This window comes from Aspergillus multicolor, assembly GCF_047715735.1.
Source record: "Aspergillus multicolor strain CBS 133.54 unplaced genomic scaffold BDW74scaffold_37, whole genome shotgun sequence".
Taxonomy (NCBI): domain Eukaryota; kingdom Fungi; phylum Ascomycota; class Eurotiomycetes; order Eurotiales; family Aspergillaceae; genus Aspergillus; species Aspergillus multicolor.
In genome coordinates this window covers 180,953-197,486 of record NW_027395988.1, presented here as the reverse complement: position 1 = coordinate 197,486, position 16,534 = coordinate 180,953, and the positions used below count along the sequence as shown (strand labels likewise).

Here is a 16,534-nt window from a genome sequence, read left to right as displayed (position 1 = left end):
TACCTGGAGTCAATCCATCGATCTGAGTCGCTTTTCAGCACATCTGAAATATTAAATCCAATTAACCCTGAACTCTTACATTGACTACTTCTATTCTAATTCTTCAACGATAAGATTCTGAATTCTGATACCTCTCATCCATAGTGTCAACCAGCAATCCTCGTCGATATTATTCTCCAGTCGCCATCTAACTTGGCACCTGACACTTCTTTCCTCGGAGGTACCTGTGCCTTCTTAAGTTGTGACATTTCTTCCACCCATTTCTTCAAATGGCGCGGGAAAGAGCTCTGAAGCGGGCAGCGTCACCCAAGGCAATCTCACCACCTCCTCTCCGAAGGAAAATTGACTCAACGCTGAAAAGTGAGTACGGCCTTTCATACTTAGCTCCTTCATTGGTATCGTCTGCTCACTAAATCCATAAAGAGACGGTTGCAACCTCGTTCTTTACGCCTGCTTCACAAAAGAAAGCTGAGCCTACCAACATGTCATGGAGAGTAGTCAACAACACATTGATAGTGGGAAAGTTTGCGTCGAATGCAGGCCAAGTTCCAAGGCAAGGCTCTGGAATTTCCAAAATAGCGGCTTTTGACTTCGTGAGCTCCCTTTGTCTGCTTCCTCCGTGTCTCAGTACCACTGATTACCCCTAGGATTCCACCTTGATAGCGACAGCTTCGGGAAATATACATTCCAGGGGCCCTAAAGACTGGAAATGGTGGCACCAATCCGTTCCCTCGAAACTTCAGAAACTCAACGCAGATGGGTAGGTGGAAAACCCATCACATCTTCCACTAAGTACATTACTGACAGTCGTTAGCTACCACATCACCATCATTTCGAACCAGAAGGCGATCAAACTCAAAAAAGATAAGAATGGAAATGACTCGAAGAGCTTCACCAACTTCAAGGAAAAGGTTTCGGCCGTCGTGAGACAGCTCAATATTCCGTTGAGTGTGTACGCCGCTACAGAAGACGACGAGTATAGAAAGCCTAGGGCGGGAATGTGGAGGGAGTTCATTGCCGACAACGATCTTTATGTATCCGGATTTGATTCTTCTGCGTCAATTTTCGTCGGAGATGCTGCTGGGCGACCAACTGACCACTCTGCGGTTGATCGGTATGTTATATTCCTGAATATTAAATGTTCTGGCTGACAGCATCAAGCGGGTTCGCCAGCAACGCTCACATACCGTTCAAGACGCCAGAAGAATTTTTCCTGGGTGCTGCACCGGAGCCGGCTGTTGAGTCATTTGATCCATCTGTATACCTGCAACCTGCTCCCGTTGATGATGGTGAGGCTACAAATGTACGAGTTGCGGGTTCATGTGAATGCTGATAGCAATGTCCGGGCACCAGTCTCGCCGCCGTTTTCAAGGACGAGTCCTTTGGAGCTCGTGATTTTCTGTGGTAGTCCGGGTGCTGGGAAATCTACCTTCTTCTGGGACTACCTCAAACCACTTGACTATGAGCGCGTGAATCAGGACATTCTAAAATCTGTACATTCATAGTCCTCCGAGATAACTGTGCGATTAGCTAATGAGAAGTCAGAGACCGAAATGCATCAAAGTCGCCAAAGCGCACCTTGCGGCTAGAATGTCCGTTGTTGTAGGTACGTATAGGCTGACAGGCTGTTCGAGTCTGCTGCAACATTCAATCCACCTCCTACTCTTCCCGTTCAGTTCACGCAAACAATGGGAACCCTTGCATATTGTCCAACATGAAGCAACAAGCCCTGCGCAGCGGATATTGGATATTATTCCCAACACAACTGCCGCACCCACCCACAGACACAACAGCTCAAACCATTGATATTTAGATTCCCCCCAACGGTACCGTGAACTCTACGCTAACTCGTTACTTGCCTCGCCTGCAGATAATACAAACGCCGATCAAGACACTAGAGCGCAGTGGATCGAGGTCGCAAAGGAATTCAACGTGCCGATTCGCTGTGTCTACTTTTCTGCGCCGCCGGCACTTTGCAAACATAATAATGCGGTCCGTGCCGCGAATACAAGCCTTGTGAGTCAATCCCTCATCTTGTTTCTACCCACATTCTTGCACCTGCGAGAAAAGATAAGCTGCCTTCTTGAGTTCTGAGCTACTTCATGTACCTCGTACCGCCGAACCACTCCATACATCAAGGCACATAACTACTATGCGTCTACTTGCTGAACTTCCCGCCTCTACCGATCGAACTACCGCCACCACCGTAGAAAGCTAGTACTAACGGAGGCCTTGAAACAGAACCCCGAATCACGCACCCTTGTTCCTGGCATTGCCTTTGGTGACTTCCTGAAACGCTTCCAAGAACCGACTCTCGCCGAAGGGTTCCAGGACATTCTTCGAGTGGACTTTCGATTCCGCGGAGACGACGACGCGAGAAGCCTGTGGAAGCAGTACTGGGTATAACGTACAGCTAGAAATGGCTTATATTATACACTCTTATCAGAAAACTCCGATTGAACACCCTGGGGTACGCTGCGCTGATACTAGCGTGAAATAAAGCTTCGCTTCCTCGATATACTGTGTCATTAGCATACTCCCGATGTTCGATGCTGTCTTTCATACACTTTGTGAAACCAAAGAAGACAGAGGGGTGGTCTAGCCTAGGGAAGACCAACGAAGTGGAGTTGCAACCTGAGCGCGGTTCACCGGCTATATTCGAGGGCATTTCGGCAGCACTTGGTCACTTACTACATCTGCATAGCTATATATTAAAGCCTACCTAACTCTATTTTCTATGGATAGCAAGCCCCAGCTCCTCTATCTCTAGCTCCCCACCTCGGTACATACTATATACCTAGTAGGCCCGTACTAGTAACCAGTTTATGCGGACGCCACGCAGCCAAATCATCCTCTGTACAACGTTGCGCAGTTCGGGTCCCGGGCCTCCTCCCGCCTCCATCGATCCTATGTAAGCTGTAGCTGTAGCTGTAGCGTAGCCGTAGCTATATTTGTGTCTAGAAAAGCTCGAGCTATGGCCTCTTTTTGGCCGTGCTCTGCAGTATCGCGGTATGCAATCAGCTAACCGTCCGCAGACCAGCTCTTTATCGGATCCTGGGCTCCGTCCCTAGTGGTTATATACCTCCGACCTCTACTGTGTCCCCTGCGTCAGAGCTCCCAGGTACTGCAGCTATGTACCAAGCAGAGGCTGGTATTAGGAGACTATTGGGTTTCATCATGAGGATCTCCTGCAAGGGTCTGATTACCTATTTGCTCCGCCGCCAATCCGCTTCTAGACCCTGACCTGGACTCCGAGGATAAAGAGATGGGAAATGTCAAGATTATTGATGTCCATTATAGGATTGAATATGGTTGTTATATACATCCGTGCTTGTGAGATAGAGCAACGGCACCAAGAGGTACAGGCGCCACAAGGTCTCGTCCACTTGGGAGTTATCCACTTCCGTTAGAGTATCATGGCAGGGATAACAGGCAATAAACAATCCTTGCAACCGTCCTGTCCCCGCCACTTTTTTTACCCCTAGACAGAGGCTGATCGCTGTCGCGGTTTTGCGACTCATGAAAAATATACAGGTGTAAAAGACAGAATTGATCACAACGCACAACAGCACCACAAAAAGATGCAGCAAGATCATCATCGTGTAATCATATAGTATGGTAAGACACAAAGGGAATGGTATCATGTTTCATTAAGGAATGGACTGCACCTGGCGAGTCAGTAGTCGCTGGCGCATCGTGGTCATCAGTCATTATTGGGTCACAGATCATAGCGTAAAGAATAGGACATGAGGTGGCTGTATAAATCGCACGGGCGCAAACATAATGGGACAGTAAACATTAGTCATCACGCTCGCTGTTTAGCGTTTGAGAGGCGCGAAATGTCATAGGTATCAGATGTTGTACATCCAAGCCTCTCAACTTGTTTTGTTCTTGTTCGAGGGATACTTCGTAGAAGCGGGACAGTGGCGATTTCGATATCGTCGGAGGCGGGCAAATCCCTAAGCTCGAGATACTAGGTCTTGGAAGAACCTAAAAAAGTTTCGTTTCAATGACCGATCACGACATCGCCCGGTCGCCGGCGCAATCTTCATAGGCCCGACAATCTCGCCGTCGCCCAGTTCGGGGAACTTCTTGTCATGCAGGGTTGGGATCTTGACTTGTTCGCACGGGCCGCGGTGGGACTCTATAGTGCTCAAAATCGGCCCGTTCAGCGCCTCGAGTTGTGTGAGCATTGCCTCGTAGTGTCGCTTCCACTCGCGGTTAATCGACTCCCACTTTTTCTGTGTCAACTGGTAGATATTTGATGTAACGCCGTAATGCTCTCCAGTCCGAACCAAGTGTTTGGTGAAATTGCACTGTGCTAGGTCCCATTGGTTTCGCAATTGCCGGAACGAATCGATATCGTACACTTCAGGGACGTAAGGCTCCGGCTGGATATTAAAATTGGCATGGCCCAATTCAATCGCCCATTCGTCCTTTGGATCTGATAGAGTCAATGGAGGCACTTCTCCAGAAACAGTCCGGATTGTGCTAGCTCGTGGGCGGTTGAAAGAGGCGATTGATGGCTTGCTGGACAGTGGCGGCGACGGGAGGTTGGCTAACCTATCCCTAAGTGCATTTGGATCTGGACTGGCATTCGAGACGTCGGCAACAGATGGTGATTGTAATGGGGACTGCATTACCGAAACGGGGTATTCAAGGTCGTCGCCCATGAACGGCGGGAGCAAAGGAGTGGTTGCTTGCGGAGCAGACTCGTCGTAGTCTTGTTGGTTTGCTTTAGCGATATCAATCGGTTGCATTCCAGACTCGCTGAGACGCTCCTCAAAAATTGTCCTTGCAGGCGAAGGAGGAATCTGGGCGGCCTCAACCCAGCTCATCGGGGCTGCTGTAGTTGGGCTGACAGCGAATACAGACGCAGAAGAATTAGCCCGAGACCGCATTTGCGGTGAGAATGATTCCCCATCTGCGCCGTCGGATCCTCGTTTGGACTTCCAACGGTTTGAGATGGTGGATATCCGCGAGCCAATGCGGGAAAGACCGTTTGCAGAGGCATTGTCGGACCGCCTCTTTTTGGGAGAATGCGTCATATCCATCCCAGCATCGGTGAAACTGTACTCGTCGCAAGTACTGACTGTAGATAGATATGAGTCTTCAGGAACGGACAACCCTTGATCGAAGTGATCTACATATCCATTGTTAGCCGGGAATTTTTTGAACTTTAAAGAACCGTGAGAGTAAACAAAATCAGAACGAGGCTGGGAGCAAGGGCAGCGTACGGAAGTATTCCTCCTCGAGATCCCTCGCCTGCGACCCATGCGGCTCCTCTTCTTTTACACCTGTCAAGGGGTTCCGGCAAGCGATATCCATCGAATTCCCATGGCCAGGAGACGAGACCAGTGAGGACGCGGAGCTGGAGAAACGCGTATGGCCCTTGGCGGAAAACAAAGAAACCGCGGGTGAAACTGGGGTGGATGCGGTTAATGGAGACTGGGGAGGCTGGCGAGATGGAGGCGAAAGATCGCCAATGGTGTCGATGCTCTCGCGCTGTTTGGCTTCGAGAAGCTGCGAGAGTTTCAGCATTGCGAGCTGTGGATGTTTAATTATTTATTTGCGTTTCCTCGGTCGATCTGGATCTGAATCTTGATTTTGGCGTATTTTTAGAATTCGAATGGCCGATCAGCAAGACGTTGCTCACGTGCGGCAGCTGTAGGGCAGATCAAGACAGATTCAGGGAACAAGAGGCATGTCGAGGATGCAAGTAGTATGAGTCAACGAGGTAAGAACGTAGCAAGAGAGTGGAGATTCGAGAATTGGAAAGAGAATGCGAGAGTGGGTGACGAGGTATATGGAGAGAGGATGGAGCTGTGACTCTTAATGCGCAAGTAAAAAGAGCAGACAGTAGTGTGGCGGTCCTAAAGGCAACGAGGTTGAAGAAGAAACTGCGAGAGCTGCGGGCAAGAAGCGGCAGGCGCAGCAGTAATATGGAAGATGGCGATTATTATTATTGCCTAGAGAAGAAACTGCCAGTGCCAGTGCTCAGGTCAGGAAGCAATCAGATGCAGAGTGTAGGGCAGCAGTGGGCAGAAGCCGGCAAAACGTGGAGCGCGTTGGTCGTTGGCCGACGGCGACAACTGGCGGGCAGTGACAGCGCAGAGACTGTTGCGGTGATGCTGGGGTTTGATTCCTGAGCGATCAAGGGTAGAGATCCTGAGGCCCTGGGGTGTCATACACAGAAAATGAAGATGATTATTATTATTATTGGTTATCGCGAAGACTTTGTCATCGAAAAATCTCAGCGAGCAGAGAGGATAATTCAGGTCGAGGCAAAGAGTCCACCGTCCAGTCGCGACCGTCCCAGGGTTCCGTTTGAAGGCTTTTGTTGCCACGACTGACTGGCCGACTCTGCCTCTTAAGATTGGTTACTCAGTAGTCTCACGAAAGCTTAAGCTCTGGACAGCAGACGAGAGCTCAGTACGGAGTACTTCCTATACTCATCTCTACAGTTGAGACTACTAGTCTAGCGTCCAACGGTCTCAAGAACAATGACGCTGCACATCGCAATCTAACACATCTTGAAACTCAACCGATCAGCCCTCAGTCTCACCCTAAAAGGACTTCAAACCCACTCCCCCAGCAAAAGAATCTGACACTAAAATCGTCTAGACTCCGACCGACTCGACTGGTCCAACTCGTCGGGTATCTCGTCGGCGCCGTGCGACCCATCAACGATCAGGAGGAAGCCAACGTCCAAAAATACCAGGAGCTATCAAGTCAACCACAGACAGTCGAGAATCTGAGACAATGGCATCCTGCACAGTGCATATATGTCCGAACGAACTGGTCCAATCTTCAATTGACCTCCCAGCAGCGAGCGTCAGCAGAACCCTGGCCAGGTTGGATCTCGAACGGCTGGGAAGTCGAGAATTGGGGCTTGGGGGATAATGAACATGGAATATTATTCTCGGCGCCAGGGACTTTGCACAGTGCACACTTTCTCTTTCTGGTAGGTCCATAAACGCCCTTCATCGCGGATTATCAACAAGGACCAATGCGAGTCGACGCAGGACGGCGATTCCAAAATATTGATGCCGACGTCAAACCCACATGGGCAGCATAAACGGCAATATGGTTCGCCTCATGCTTCTGGCCGAAACTTCGAACCAAGGAATCACGGGAATTCAAAGGCGAGGCCCTGAAAGCCACAAAAACGGCCGGCAGATCCTGCTTCCAGAATCCCTGTCCCCGTCCGTGGATGACAGAGGCCAAGCCGAAAAGGCGTGCTCGCGTTGGTGCCCTTTTTTCAGGGTCGACCAGTGGCTCTTTGACCTTTACAGTCCGGCTTCGCAGCTGGTGTCTTGCATTTTTGGCTAACAATCTGGAGACTTACTATGCCGAGCGGCTTTGAGACCGCCGCTTTGCTCTCAACTGGCCGGGGAATTGAGCACAAGGGTAGCTGTGCGGTAAAATACCCTCCTCGGTTAGGGCAAGTCGCCCAATAGAAGATGATGCTATAGATACGCAACATGGCCACGATGACGACGCTGGAGCCTCGGGGAGATTTGTCTGCCGGGAACCTCTTCCGTGCGTCATTTTCGTGCTGCACTTTGTGCTGCTGTGGCCGCCGTAGCTCCCGTGGGCGGTGTCATTCTGCTGGTCTAACACCATGGCGGTGGCCTCGAATGACATCAATCACCAACCCAAGACCAGAGGATGATCCAATCCATGGTTAGAATCTTTAAAAAACAGTTAAGGTTGGTGAGAAGGATATATTTCCCACATGTCTATTTTCTATACTTCGGTCTATTCTTATGGAGTAAAAAGTTGATCCTCGGCTGGCCGTTGTCGAGCTTGTGGATCGTCCCCGCATCACGACATCACGGCTGTACTACTCCAACTTCACCTCCACCTCAAAAGACACAGACCTTTGACCACCAATTGACCTAAGGAATGCCCATACCGCAAAAGCAGCAATGAAACTCTCCCTCCTCACTGTTCTGGCTCTGACCAGATTCGCCACTGCAAACCCAGAGCAACAATACCCGCTCGCCTCACATGCGGACCGCTCCCCAGAGTCTCTCATCAATAACTCCCCATTTCTTTCCCTCCACCGAGACCTCGTCTCAATCCCTTCCGTCTCAGGGAACGAATCAGCCGTTGGGAAATTTCTATTCTCGTTCCTCGAATCTCACAACTTCAATGTGATCAAACAACCTGTTCCTGGGCGTACGTCCCGGTTCAACGTCTTCGCGTATCCATCTTCCGCCTCCTCCAAACCATCAATCCTTCTTACAAGCCACATCGACACTGTGCCTCCGTTCATCCCATACTCGGTGCAAAACGATGATGACAGCGAGGACATTGTGATTTTTGGCCGTGGTTGCGACGACGCAAAGGGAAGTGTCGCCGCACAAGTCTTTGCGGCCCTGGAGACACTCCAAGACAACCCCTCCGCGCCTCTAGCTCTACTCTTTGTCGTCGACGAAGAAGTTGGCGGCGCGGGCATGCGTGCTTTTTCGACAAATACGACCCTCAACCCTTCCCCAGATGCACCCTCCTCTCTAGTTGATGGCTACAAGACAATCATATTCGGCGAACCAACTGACCTCGCTCTTGTCTCTGGACACAAAGGCATGCTCTCCTTCCATGTCCACGTCACCGGCAAGTCCTCGCATTCTGGGTACCCATGGCTCGGCGAGAGCGCACTGAGCACCATCCTCCCCGCGCTCTCGGTCATCGACAAACTCGGCGATACCCCCGTCGAAAAGGGTGGGCTTCCCTCGAGCGAGAAGTACGGCCGCACAACAGTGAACATCGGCCGGGTTGAAGCCGGCGTAGCCGCAAATGTCGTTCCCGCAGCAGCGGATGCGGATGTTGCTGTTCGCCTTGCTGCCGGGACCCCAGAGGACGCAATGGAGATTGTGCTTGCGGCTGTTGCCAACGCAACGGGCGATAACCCTCATGTTGCTGTGGAGTTTGCCGAAGGACCCAACGGTGGCGTTGGTGGATATGCGCCTCAAGATCTTGACACCGATGTATCTGGGTTTGAGATTACGACTGTCAACTACGGAACCGACGTGCCGAATCTCAAGATTTTCAAGGAAAATGACTCGAAGAGATACCTTTATGGGCCTGGAAGTATCCATGTTGCCCATGGAGACCATGAGTCTATTACGGTTGCGCAGCTGGAGGAGGCTGTCAAGGGCTACAAAAAGCTTATTGATGCTGCGTTGGAACGGGTCTAATCGCTTTGCCCAATCTCCATTTTGGCTAGATAAAATAGGAAGCACCAAGTTGGCTTTTAGAAGTATAGACCCCGCCATCACCCCGCTCATACAATTTTAGTCATCGTTTATAGTTATACAGTATAGGCCAGCCTAGAAGATACATACAAAAAACTGAAACCAAACTCCAGAATGCATTCCAGTCTACGCAAAAAACGACAGATGACAATAGCCACCAGCCAGTTGAAGGTATATATAGACGAACAATAGAAGAAGACGAACAAAACTCACACGGGTACAGATTCAGGTACCCTCTCACTCCGCGTCCAGCCCGTAGACAGATCACCAGTAGGCTTAAACTTCGGCATCGGATGCGCCTCGGTGTTGAACACATTGTCCTCGAGGGAGATGAAGTCGCGGTCCGAGAAGAGCAGGTAGAAGTACTTCAGCGTCTCAGACATCCAAAAGCTCTCCATGTTATCGCGATGCGTCGGCGGAACGGTGTTCACGTTCGAAAGCGAGGTAAAGCTGACGATGCGGTATGTTGTTGCGTCGCCGGACTCGGTCTCGTAGTGAGACGACTTCTCGATGATTGCGGTGTGCTTGATAAAGGACTTAAACATTTCCCATCCCCAGTGGCGGTACGTTTCGTCGCCTGTGATGCGGTACATGTAAAGGAGTGACTCGACGGTTTCCGGGCGTTGGAGGTTATGCCTGTCTTGGGTGCGCATAATGATGTCGCCGCGCCAGGAATCGGGATCTGATTTTGAGTCTGCGAGAGGGTACAGCGCTTGGGATTTGAGCGGGAGATCCTTGTCCACGGGCTTCTTGTCTACGTTGCCTGCAGCTAGCGTGGAGTCTGGGTAACGCTCTAGCTCTGAAATATACGGGCTGTCGATATCAAAGTAAGTGATTTCGGGCGCAAGTCCGGTGCGAGTCGCCAGATATGTTGCCCAGCAGGTTTTCATGAGCTCTTTGGCGAGAAGGATCTCCTCATCCTTGCGGCGGGTCCAATTGGGAGATTTTTTGGCTTCAGAGAGGGTGGTGCCTTCTGTGGCCCCCAGAGCGATCGTTCCTGGGAGGAAGCAGGCGAGGTGATCCATTTTGGGAATCAAAGGACCGTCAAGTCCAGCCTGTCGCTCGCCCAAAATCGTCAGTTTGGCGTTCTTTGAATATGTAATGAGGTGTTTGCGGATCCCTATGAGGGCCTCATCCCACATGTCTCTGTAGATCTCCTCCGACGTTTGAAGGTATTGCTTAAGAAGATACTCTGAAGATCATTAGCAATGAAATAATTGGTTACTTCAGGACTTGTACCATAATAGGAGTCGCCTCTGCTACCAAGGCGGATGTTGGCTCCTCTAAACTTGCCCGTATCTGGGTATATATAGATAGGGAGAAGGCCGTCTGGCGCTTGATTGGCTTCAACCACCTGCATCACTTTCTCCACGATGCGCCAGTACTCAGCTTCCCCTGTCAGCTTGGCCAAATATTTGAACTCTAGTTGCACCGAAGTAGCCTCGGCCGTAGACGAAGCACCGCGGTCTGAGTGCGATGGGATACCAGTAGAGGTGTTGAGGTTGACGCTGGCATAGGGAATACCGGTTTCCGAATCAAAAGCACCTAGGAGCCTCTCCGCAAGATCGGTAGCCTTTTCAATATATAGGTCCTCGCCCGGGGACCCGACGTCGTCGTCGGTAATGGGGGCCAGGCTCGGATACTCAGTCGAGAGATAGTGGGCGGAGAGAAGGCCACCGAGCATGCGTATCGTGGTTTCAAAGGTGTTCACATCATGGTCCTGGTCATATTGCAGCGAATTGTGAATCCAGGTTCGCGCATGTTGTACACGGGATGTCAGATTCATGATCATCAACGTGTCCAGCGCATCCACAATTTGCCATCCCATTCCACCCTTGACCATGTTCTTGCCTTTCTTAGTGACCGGATTAAACTCATCAAAACCTTCCAGCGATATACGTCAGTAATCAACCGGCCCGAGAAGGCACCATATCAACATACCCCAGGCATACTGTTCATAGCCATCCCAGCTGACAACGAAGGCATCTCGGACCTTCTCCCGTCGCGCGTCCCAATTGACGTTCTTTAACGGAATGCCGTCATAAGGCTGTTCCGAGTCCAGGGTCTGCACCCACCTCCATAGCTCCTCCCCTTTAATTGTATCAGGTGTCCAAGGAGACCGGTATGTATCACTGGGCCCAGTAACAATATACCACAGACTGAATAGACCAAATGCAAGAAGTATGCCTTGGAAAACCCTTCTCCGTCTAAACCTTGGGCCCGTACGCCGCGGCGCAAAGTATGGTTTGTCCTTATACATGGGTAGACTGCGGTCGCCGGAAAAGAAATTGTTCAAGTTGTTCGTAACCCCAGCTGGTTGAGAAAAACCGTAACCCCCTAGACCGTTGGTCCCGGGGCTGCGACTGGCCTGCCAGTACTTTTCCGAAGGGGAGCGCGAGGTAGGATATGGGGGGCTGCCGTGAGTGTTGGGGAAAGACATGACCGGGGCCTGTCCGTTCAAGCACTGAATGTTGGCCTCGCAAAGGGCGAGGTGGCGATGGATACTCTAGCTAAGCGTTCGGCATAGGTAGTGGCCCCGGCGTAGACCAGTTTGCTATCGTTGTGCTTCGGCGACGGCGTTTTGGGCAATAGTCACGATCGAGACGTTTGGAAAATAGCCTGTAATTGTAATGTTAGCATCTCCGGAGCTGTCGAAATATCGCTTGCGGAGCGGAGTGCAATAAGAATGGCAACACGAACCAGAATGCTGTGTAAGATCGGCGAAGGCAGTGTAGTTATTTCGCTGTTTTTGCACGTTCGCCGCGGAGTAAACACCCTCTAATGGTGAATATATAGTTGTCCTGCAGGGAACCGTTTTGGATTGATGGTTGTTGCAGGAGTGGCCACTTGTTGCGGTTTCAGTCCGCACACGTTTCTATTGGCCGACCAGCGCAAGCAACCGCCTTGGCTAGAATTACAGACAGGCTGAAGAGTAGCTCAGAATACAAACATTACTTAAGTATGTATACTGAGCGTCGCTTGAACAAGGCTAATATGCAGGGTTCTGTAAATGACATGCTATCTGCGTGACTAGTCTACAGCTTCTGGTATTCGAGCTTGCCTTCCAGCTTCTTCGCCTCAGCCACCTTACGGACGGCCCTGTTGAAGTCGTCCTGATTGATCGCATCCCGGTAGTCCTTGATGGCAAAAAGACCACTGTTCCAATATTAGCTATGAGCCAGGTGCGCGATGGGGAAGAAAGGATATGACGTACGCTTCCGTGACAACATTACGGAGATCAGCTCCGTTCAGACCATCGCTCATCTTCACAACACTCTCGAAATCAATGTCGCCTTCTACCTGCACACCACTGGAGTGAATCTTCAAGATCTCAAGACGACCGACCTCGTTAGGCAAGGGGATCTCGATCTTTCGGTCTAGACGACCAGCGCGCAGCAGGGCCGGATCGAGCGTGTCAGGTCGGTTTGTAGCCATGATAATCTTTGTCTTTCCCAGGTAGTCGAAACCGTCCAGCTGGTTGAGAAGCTCCATTAACGTTCGCTGAATTTCTCGATCCGCGGAGGTACCTTCGGAGAATCGTCGGCCACCGATAGCATCAATCTCGTCCATGAAGATAATGCAAGGCTCGTGTTCCTTGGCATATCCGAACATTTCTCTGATCAACCGTGCGGATTCACCAATGTACTTGTCGACGATAGCGGACGAGACAACTAGACCGCGTTAGTGGAACACTACATCGACGCCGCGAAAATAAGCTCACCTTTCAGGAAATTGGTCTCCATAGAGCTCGCTACGGCACGCGCCAACAGCGTTTTGCCAGTTCCCGGTGGTCCATAAAGCAATACGCCCTTAGGCGGTTTGATACCCACCCTCTGAAATAGCTCAGGGTTTTTCAGCGGCAACTCAATGACTTCACGTAGCTCACGAATTTGGTCATTCAAGCCACCAATACCAGCAAAGTTGATTTGCCCGGGGTCCTCAAGAGACATGTTATACACCAATGGATCAACCTCCCTCGGCAGCATGCGCATGATGGTGAGAGTCGTCATATCGAGGGCAACACGAGTGCCTTGCTTCAGTTTCGCCCTATCGACCTTCGAACGGCAACCGACAACGTATCTGGGCCCGGATGAAGCCTTGACAATGACTAGTAAGGTCAGCTGCTGTCGCGTGAAACATAACAAAAGAGACCAATGGATGCAGAAGACGTACATCGTTCCTCGTCAAGCTGCTTCAGCACCTCCCCGATGATCTGACCGACACTTTGCAAAGCCTTGATGTTCTCTTCCGATATATCAAACTCCCGCTGCAAGTCTTTGATGCCCATCCGAAGCGCCTTCAGCTTAGCTTCCCATTCCCGGAGATCCAGCAGGCTCCGCTTGTACTCCTCCAGCGCCTGCTCCCTCTCGGGATCAACAGCGCCGTTCATGGTGAATCGAAGATCAAAGATGTATAATCAATAAGTAGTGTGGTCAGAGTAGTCACAGTATGTCGGATAGGGAAAAGGCTTGACTGTGAGAGAGTAACGGGGCGATGACGGAGATGCTGATAGAAGGGTATCTGGACTTAGCTCTCCAGCTCACCCGAGCTACCAGGCACTCGATCACATGACAGCTTGTCGTGCCTTTTAATTCAGGCAGTAGATGTCGCGCAGTAACTATTATCCGGTAGCTTTCAGGCATCCAGGTGTCTGTTTTATCCGGCTCCATTATCGTGCCTCATAAAGGTCATTACGCAACTAAGTTGCCGAATTGCGGGTTATATTGATGCTCTGAGAACCGTGAGGTTAAGGGTTTGGGACATACTTGCCTAGACGTACGGAGTAGAAGAGCTTCGTGCTTAGATATGAGTTGCCTCCGCCATTTGTTTCGTGGGATCTACAGCATTGTAGTGCTTCAAAGGCATAGGTCAAGTATGGCACAAACAATGACTCCGGCGTCTACACCAAGCAAGTGATGATTTAGTACTCACAGGCATCCTGTCACCCGCCTCGCGCCGAGGGTGTACGGGAGATCTCGCTGTAGAGCGTCAGTGAAGCCTCCTGAGCCAACAAACAGGCGGTCATTGCCCCACCATCCCCTTGGAAAGACTCGGAGGAAGACACCTGCGTAGAATACAAGAACCAGCCGATTCCAGCCCAATTGTTGTTCCTCAGTAATCCCCCTTGCTGTTTTTGTTTTACTCCTTCCGCTGTCCAAAGTTTGGTAAGTTCCGTCTCTTTTCATCTGCCTAAGGTCCTCTATACTCTTCTACAACCCCACCATCCCACAAGCTTAAGCTTGACCCCTCCTCATCATCAGACTACATAGCATTGTCATCACTACTAGACCGAATTGACATATCGGTATGCCCCTCCACATTATGATCTTCCTGAGCATAAGTCCATGTGGTCTCGATCTATCAACGATTGACCGGACGACTCCATCGCTCACCTGTTGGCATCATTCTTTTTGGGCCATCGGTGAACCACATCCCCGCCTGCTAAACCACTCCCAGCAACTCTTTGCCTCCCCGTCTGGTTATATTTGTTGACGTCTCCGTCTTGCGAAATTTTTCCTCTTCCTCTTCTCTGACTTTATCCTCCTAGTTCATCAAAATGCCTATCTCTAAGATCCACGCCCGCTCCGTCTACGACTCTCGTGGTAACCCCACCGTTGAGGTCGACGTTGTTACCGAGACCGGTCTCCACCGTGCTATTGTTCCTTCTGGAGCTTCCACTGGTGTGTAATCTCTGAGGATGCGCCAATTGCAGGAAAAATACCATTACTGACTACCATTGCAGGTCAGCACGAGGCTCACGAGCTCCGTGATGGTGACAAGTCCAAGTGGCTCGGCAAGGGTACGTTCAGAAGCTCTTCATTATGTACAATATAAAGAAGGGCACTAATGATCTCTACATAGGCGTCCTGACTGCCGTCAAGAACGTCAACGAGACCATTGCCCCCGCTGTCATCAAGGAGAACCTCGACGTTAAGGAGCAGTCCAAGGTTGACGAGTTCCTCAACAAGCTTGACGGAACTGCCAACAAGAGCAACCTTGGTGCCAACGCCATCCTCGGTGTCAGTCTGGCCATTGCCAAGGCCGGTGCTGCTGAGAAGGGTGTCCCTCTCTACGCTCACATTTCCGACTTGGCTGGGACCAAGAAGCCCTATGTCCTCCCCGTCCCCTTCCAGAACGTCCTGAACGGTGGTTCCCACGCCGGTGGTCGCCTGGCTTTCCAGGAGTTCATGATTGTTCCCGAGTAAGTGTCTTACGCAGGTTCTTGTCGCTTCTGAAACATACTAACATATACCAGCGCTGCTTCCTCTTTCTCCGAGGGTCTCCGCCAGGGTGCTGAGGTCTACCACAAGCTCAAAGCTCTTGCCAAGAAGAAGTACGGCCAGTCTGCTGGCAATGTCGGTGATGAGGGTGGTGTTGCCCCTGATATTCAGACCGCCGAAGAGGCTCTCGACCTCATCACCGAGGCCATTGAGCAGGCCGGTTACACTGGCAAGATCAACATTGCCATGGACGTTGCATCCAGCGAGTTCTACAAGGCCGAGGAGAAGAAGTACGACCTCGACTTCAAGAACCCCGAGAGTGACCCCTCCAAGTGGCTCACCTACGAGCAGCTTGCGGACCTTTACAAGTCCCTTGCTGCCAAGTACCCCATTGTCAGTATCGAGGACCCCTTCGCTGAGGATGACTGGGAGGCCTGGAGCTACTTCTACAAGACCTCTGACTTCCAGATCGTCGGTGATGACTTGACTGTCACCAACCCTCTCCGCATTAAGAAGGCCATTGAGCTCAAGTCTTGCAACGCTCTTCTCCTCAAGGTCAACCAGATCGGTACCCTTACCGAGTCCATCCAGGCCGCCAAGGACTCCTACGCCGACGGCTGGGGTGTCATGGTCTCCCACCGTTCCGGTGAGACTGAGGACGTCACCATTGCCGACATCTCTGTCGGTCTCCGCTCTGGACAGATCAAGACTGGTGCTCCTGCCCGCTCCGAGCGTCTGGCTAAGCTCAATCAGATCCTCCGTATTGAAGAGGAGCTCGGCGAGAACGCTATCTACGCCGGATCCAACTTCCGCAAGTCTGTCAACCTGTAAATGCAGATATGAAACCAAATTTCTCAATCGAACAACCATCGGTTTGGAATCCCGAACTGGCAAGACTCGAGTCTTTGGGCGCTTAACCTCACTTGCTCGAACAGCATAATTGAGCTGTTTCAACGAGTGGCCGGGTAGGGACAGTTATGATGACGAATCTACTAGCCAGTTACGTGATATAGTGGCCTAATGAAAAGTTCCAGAAATCATGAGCAGCCCTAA

At 51.0% G+C, this 16,534-nt stretch overlaps 7 protein-coding genes across 7 annotated transcripts; 3 read left to right on the top strand and 4 right to left on the bottom strand.

Moving 5' to 3' along the window:
* Window positions 1-269: 269 nt before the first annotated feature.
* On the top strand, window positions 270-2,406 carry BDW74DRAFT_170757 (putative DNA 3'-phosphatase Tpp1; the record flags this gene model as incomplete). The annotated part of the gene is made up of 9 exons (XM_073727210.1): window positions 270-395; window positions 465-545; window positions 648-760; window positions 815-1,114; window positions 1,162-1,289; window positions 1,354-1,493; window positions 1,546-1,606; window positions 1,871-2,016; window positions 2,242-2,406. 9 exons carry the CDS (start codon window positions 270-272, stop codon window positions 2,404-2,406), a joined length of 1,260 nt encoding a protein of 419 aa, XP_073579300.1.
* A 768-nt stretch (window positions 2,407-3,174) lies between these two features.
* On the bottom strand, window positions 3,175-3,801 carry BDW74DRAFT_93880 (uncharacterized protein). Its single transcript, XM_073734122.1, has one exon. The coding sequence runs from the start codon at window positions 3,642-3,644 to the stop codon at window positions 3,282-3,284; it is 363 nt and encodes a 120-aa protein (XP_073579299.1). The 5' UTR covers window positions 3,645-3,801; the 3' UTR covers window positions 3,175-3,281.
* On the bottom strand, window positions 3,802-5,741 carry BDW74DRAFT_93879 (uncharacterized protein). Its single transcript, XM_073734121.1, has 2 exons — window positions 5,238-5,741; window positions 3,802-5,143 (listed from the first exon to the last, which is right to left on the bottom strand). The coding sequence occupies exons 1-2, from the start codon at window positions 5,539-5,541 to the stop codon at window positions 3,960-3,962; spliced, it is 1,488 nt and encodes a 495-aa protein (XP_073579298.1). The 5' UTR covers window positions 5,542-5,741; the 3' UTR covers window positions 3,802-3,959.
* A 1,860-nt stretch (window positions 5,742-7,601) lies between these two features.
* BDW74DRAFT_93872 (M20 family metallopeptidase) lies at window positions 7,602-9,336 on the top strand. The gene has a single exon (XM_073734120.1). It carries the CDS (start codon window positions 7,932-7,934, stop codon window positions 9,201-9,203), a length of 1,272 nt encoding a protein of 423 aa, XP_073579297.1. The 5' UTR covers window positions 7,602-7,931; the 3' UTR covers window positions 9,204-9,336.
* Window positions 9,337-12,033, bottom strand: BDW74DRAFT_93871 (glycoside hydrolase family 47 protein). The gene is made up of 4 exons (XM_073734119.1): window positions 11,961-12,033; window positions 11,202-11,879; window positions 10,500-11,144; window positions 9,337-10,452 (listed from the first exon to the last, which is right to left on the bottom strand). Exons 2-4 carry the CDS (start codon window positions 11,698-11,700, stop codon window positions 9,470-9,472), a joined length of 2,127 nt encoding a protein of 708 aa, XP_073579296.1. The 5' UTR covers window positions 11,701-11,879; window positions 11,961-12,033; the 3' UTR covers window positions 9,337-9,469.
* A 201-nt stretch (window positions 12,034-12,234) lies between these two features.
* rpt4 (proteasome regulatory particle base subunit RPT4) lies at window positions 12,235-13,822 on the bottom strand. Its single transcript, XM_073725827.1, has 4 exons — window positions 13,434-13,822; window positions 12,982-13,368; window positions 12,475-12,931; window positions 12,235-12,416 (listed from the first exon to the last, which is right to left on the bottom strand). Exons 1-4 carry the CDS (start codon window positions 13,648-13,650, stop codon window positions 12,296-12,298), a joined length of 1,182 nt encoding a protein of 393 aa, XP_073579295.1. The 5' UTR covers window positions 13,651-13,822; the 3' UTR covers window positions 12,235-12,295.
* A 545-nt stretch (window positions 13,823-14,367) lies between these two features.
* Window positions 14,368-16,521, top strand: aspf22 (enolase acuN). The gene is made up of 5 exons (XM_073725826.1): window positions 14,368-14,425; window positions 14,809-14,941; window positions 15,004-15,060; window positions 15,123-15,462; window positions 15,517-16,521. Exons 2-5 carry the CDS (start codon window positions 14,818-14,820, stop codon window positions 16,310-16,312), a joined length of 1,317 nt encoding a protein of 438 aa, XP_073579294.1. The 5' UTR covers window positions 14,368-14,425; window positions 14,809-14,817; the 3' UTR covers window positions 16,313-16,521.
* The last annotated feature ends 13 nt before the right edge of the window (window positions 16,522-16,534 follow it).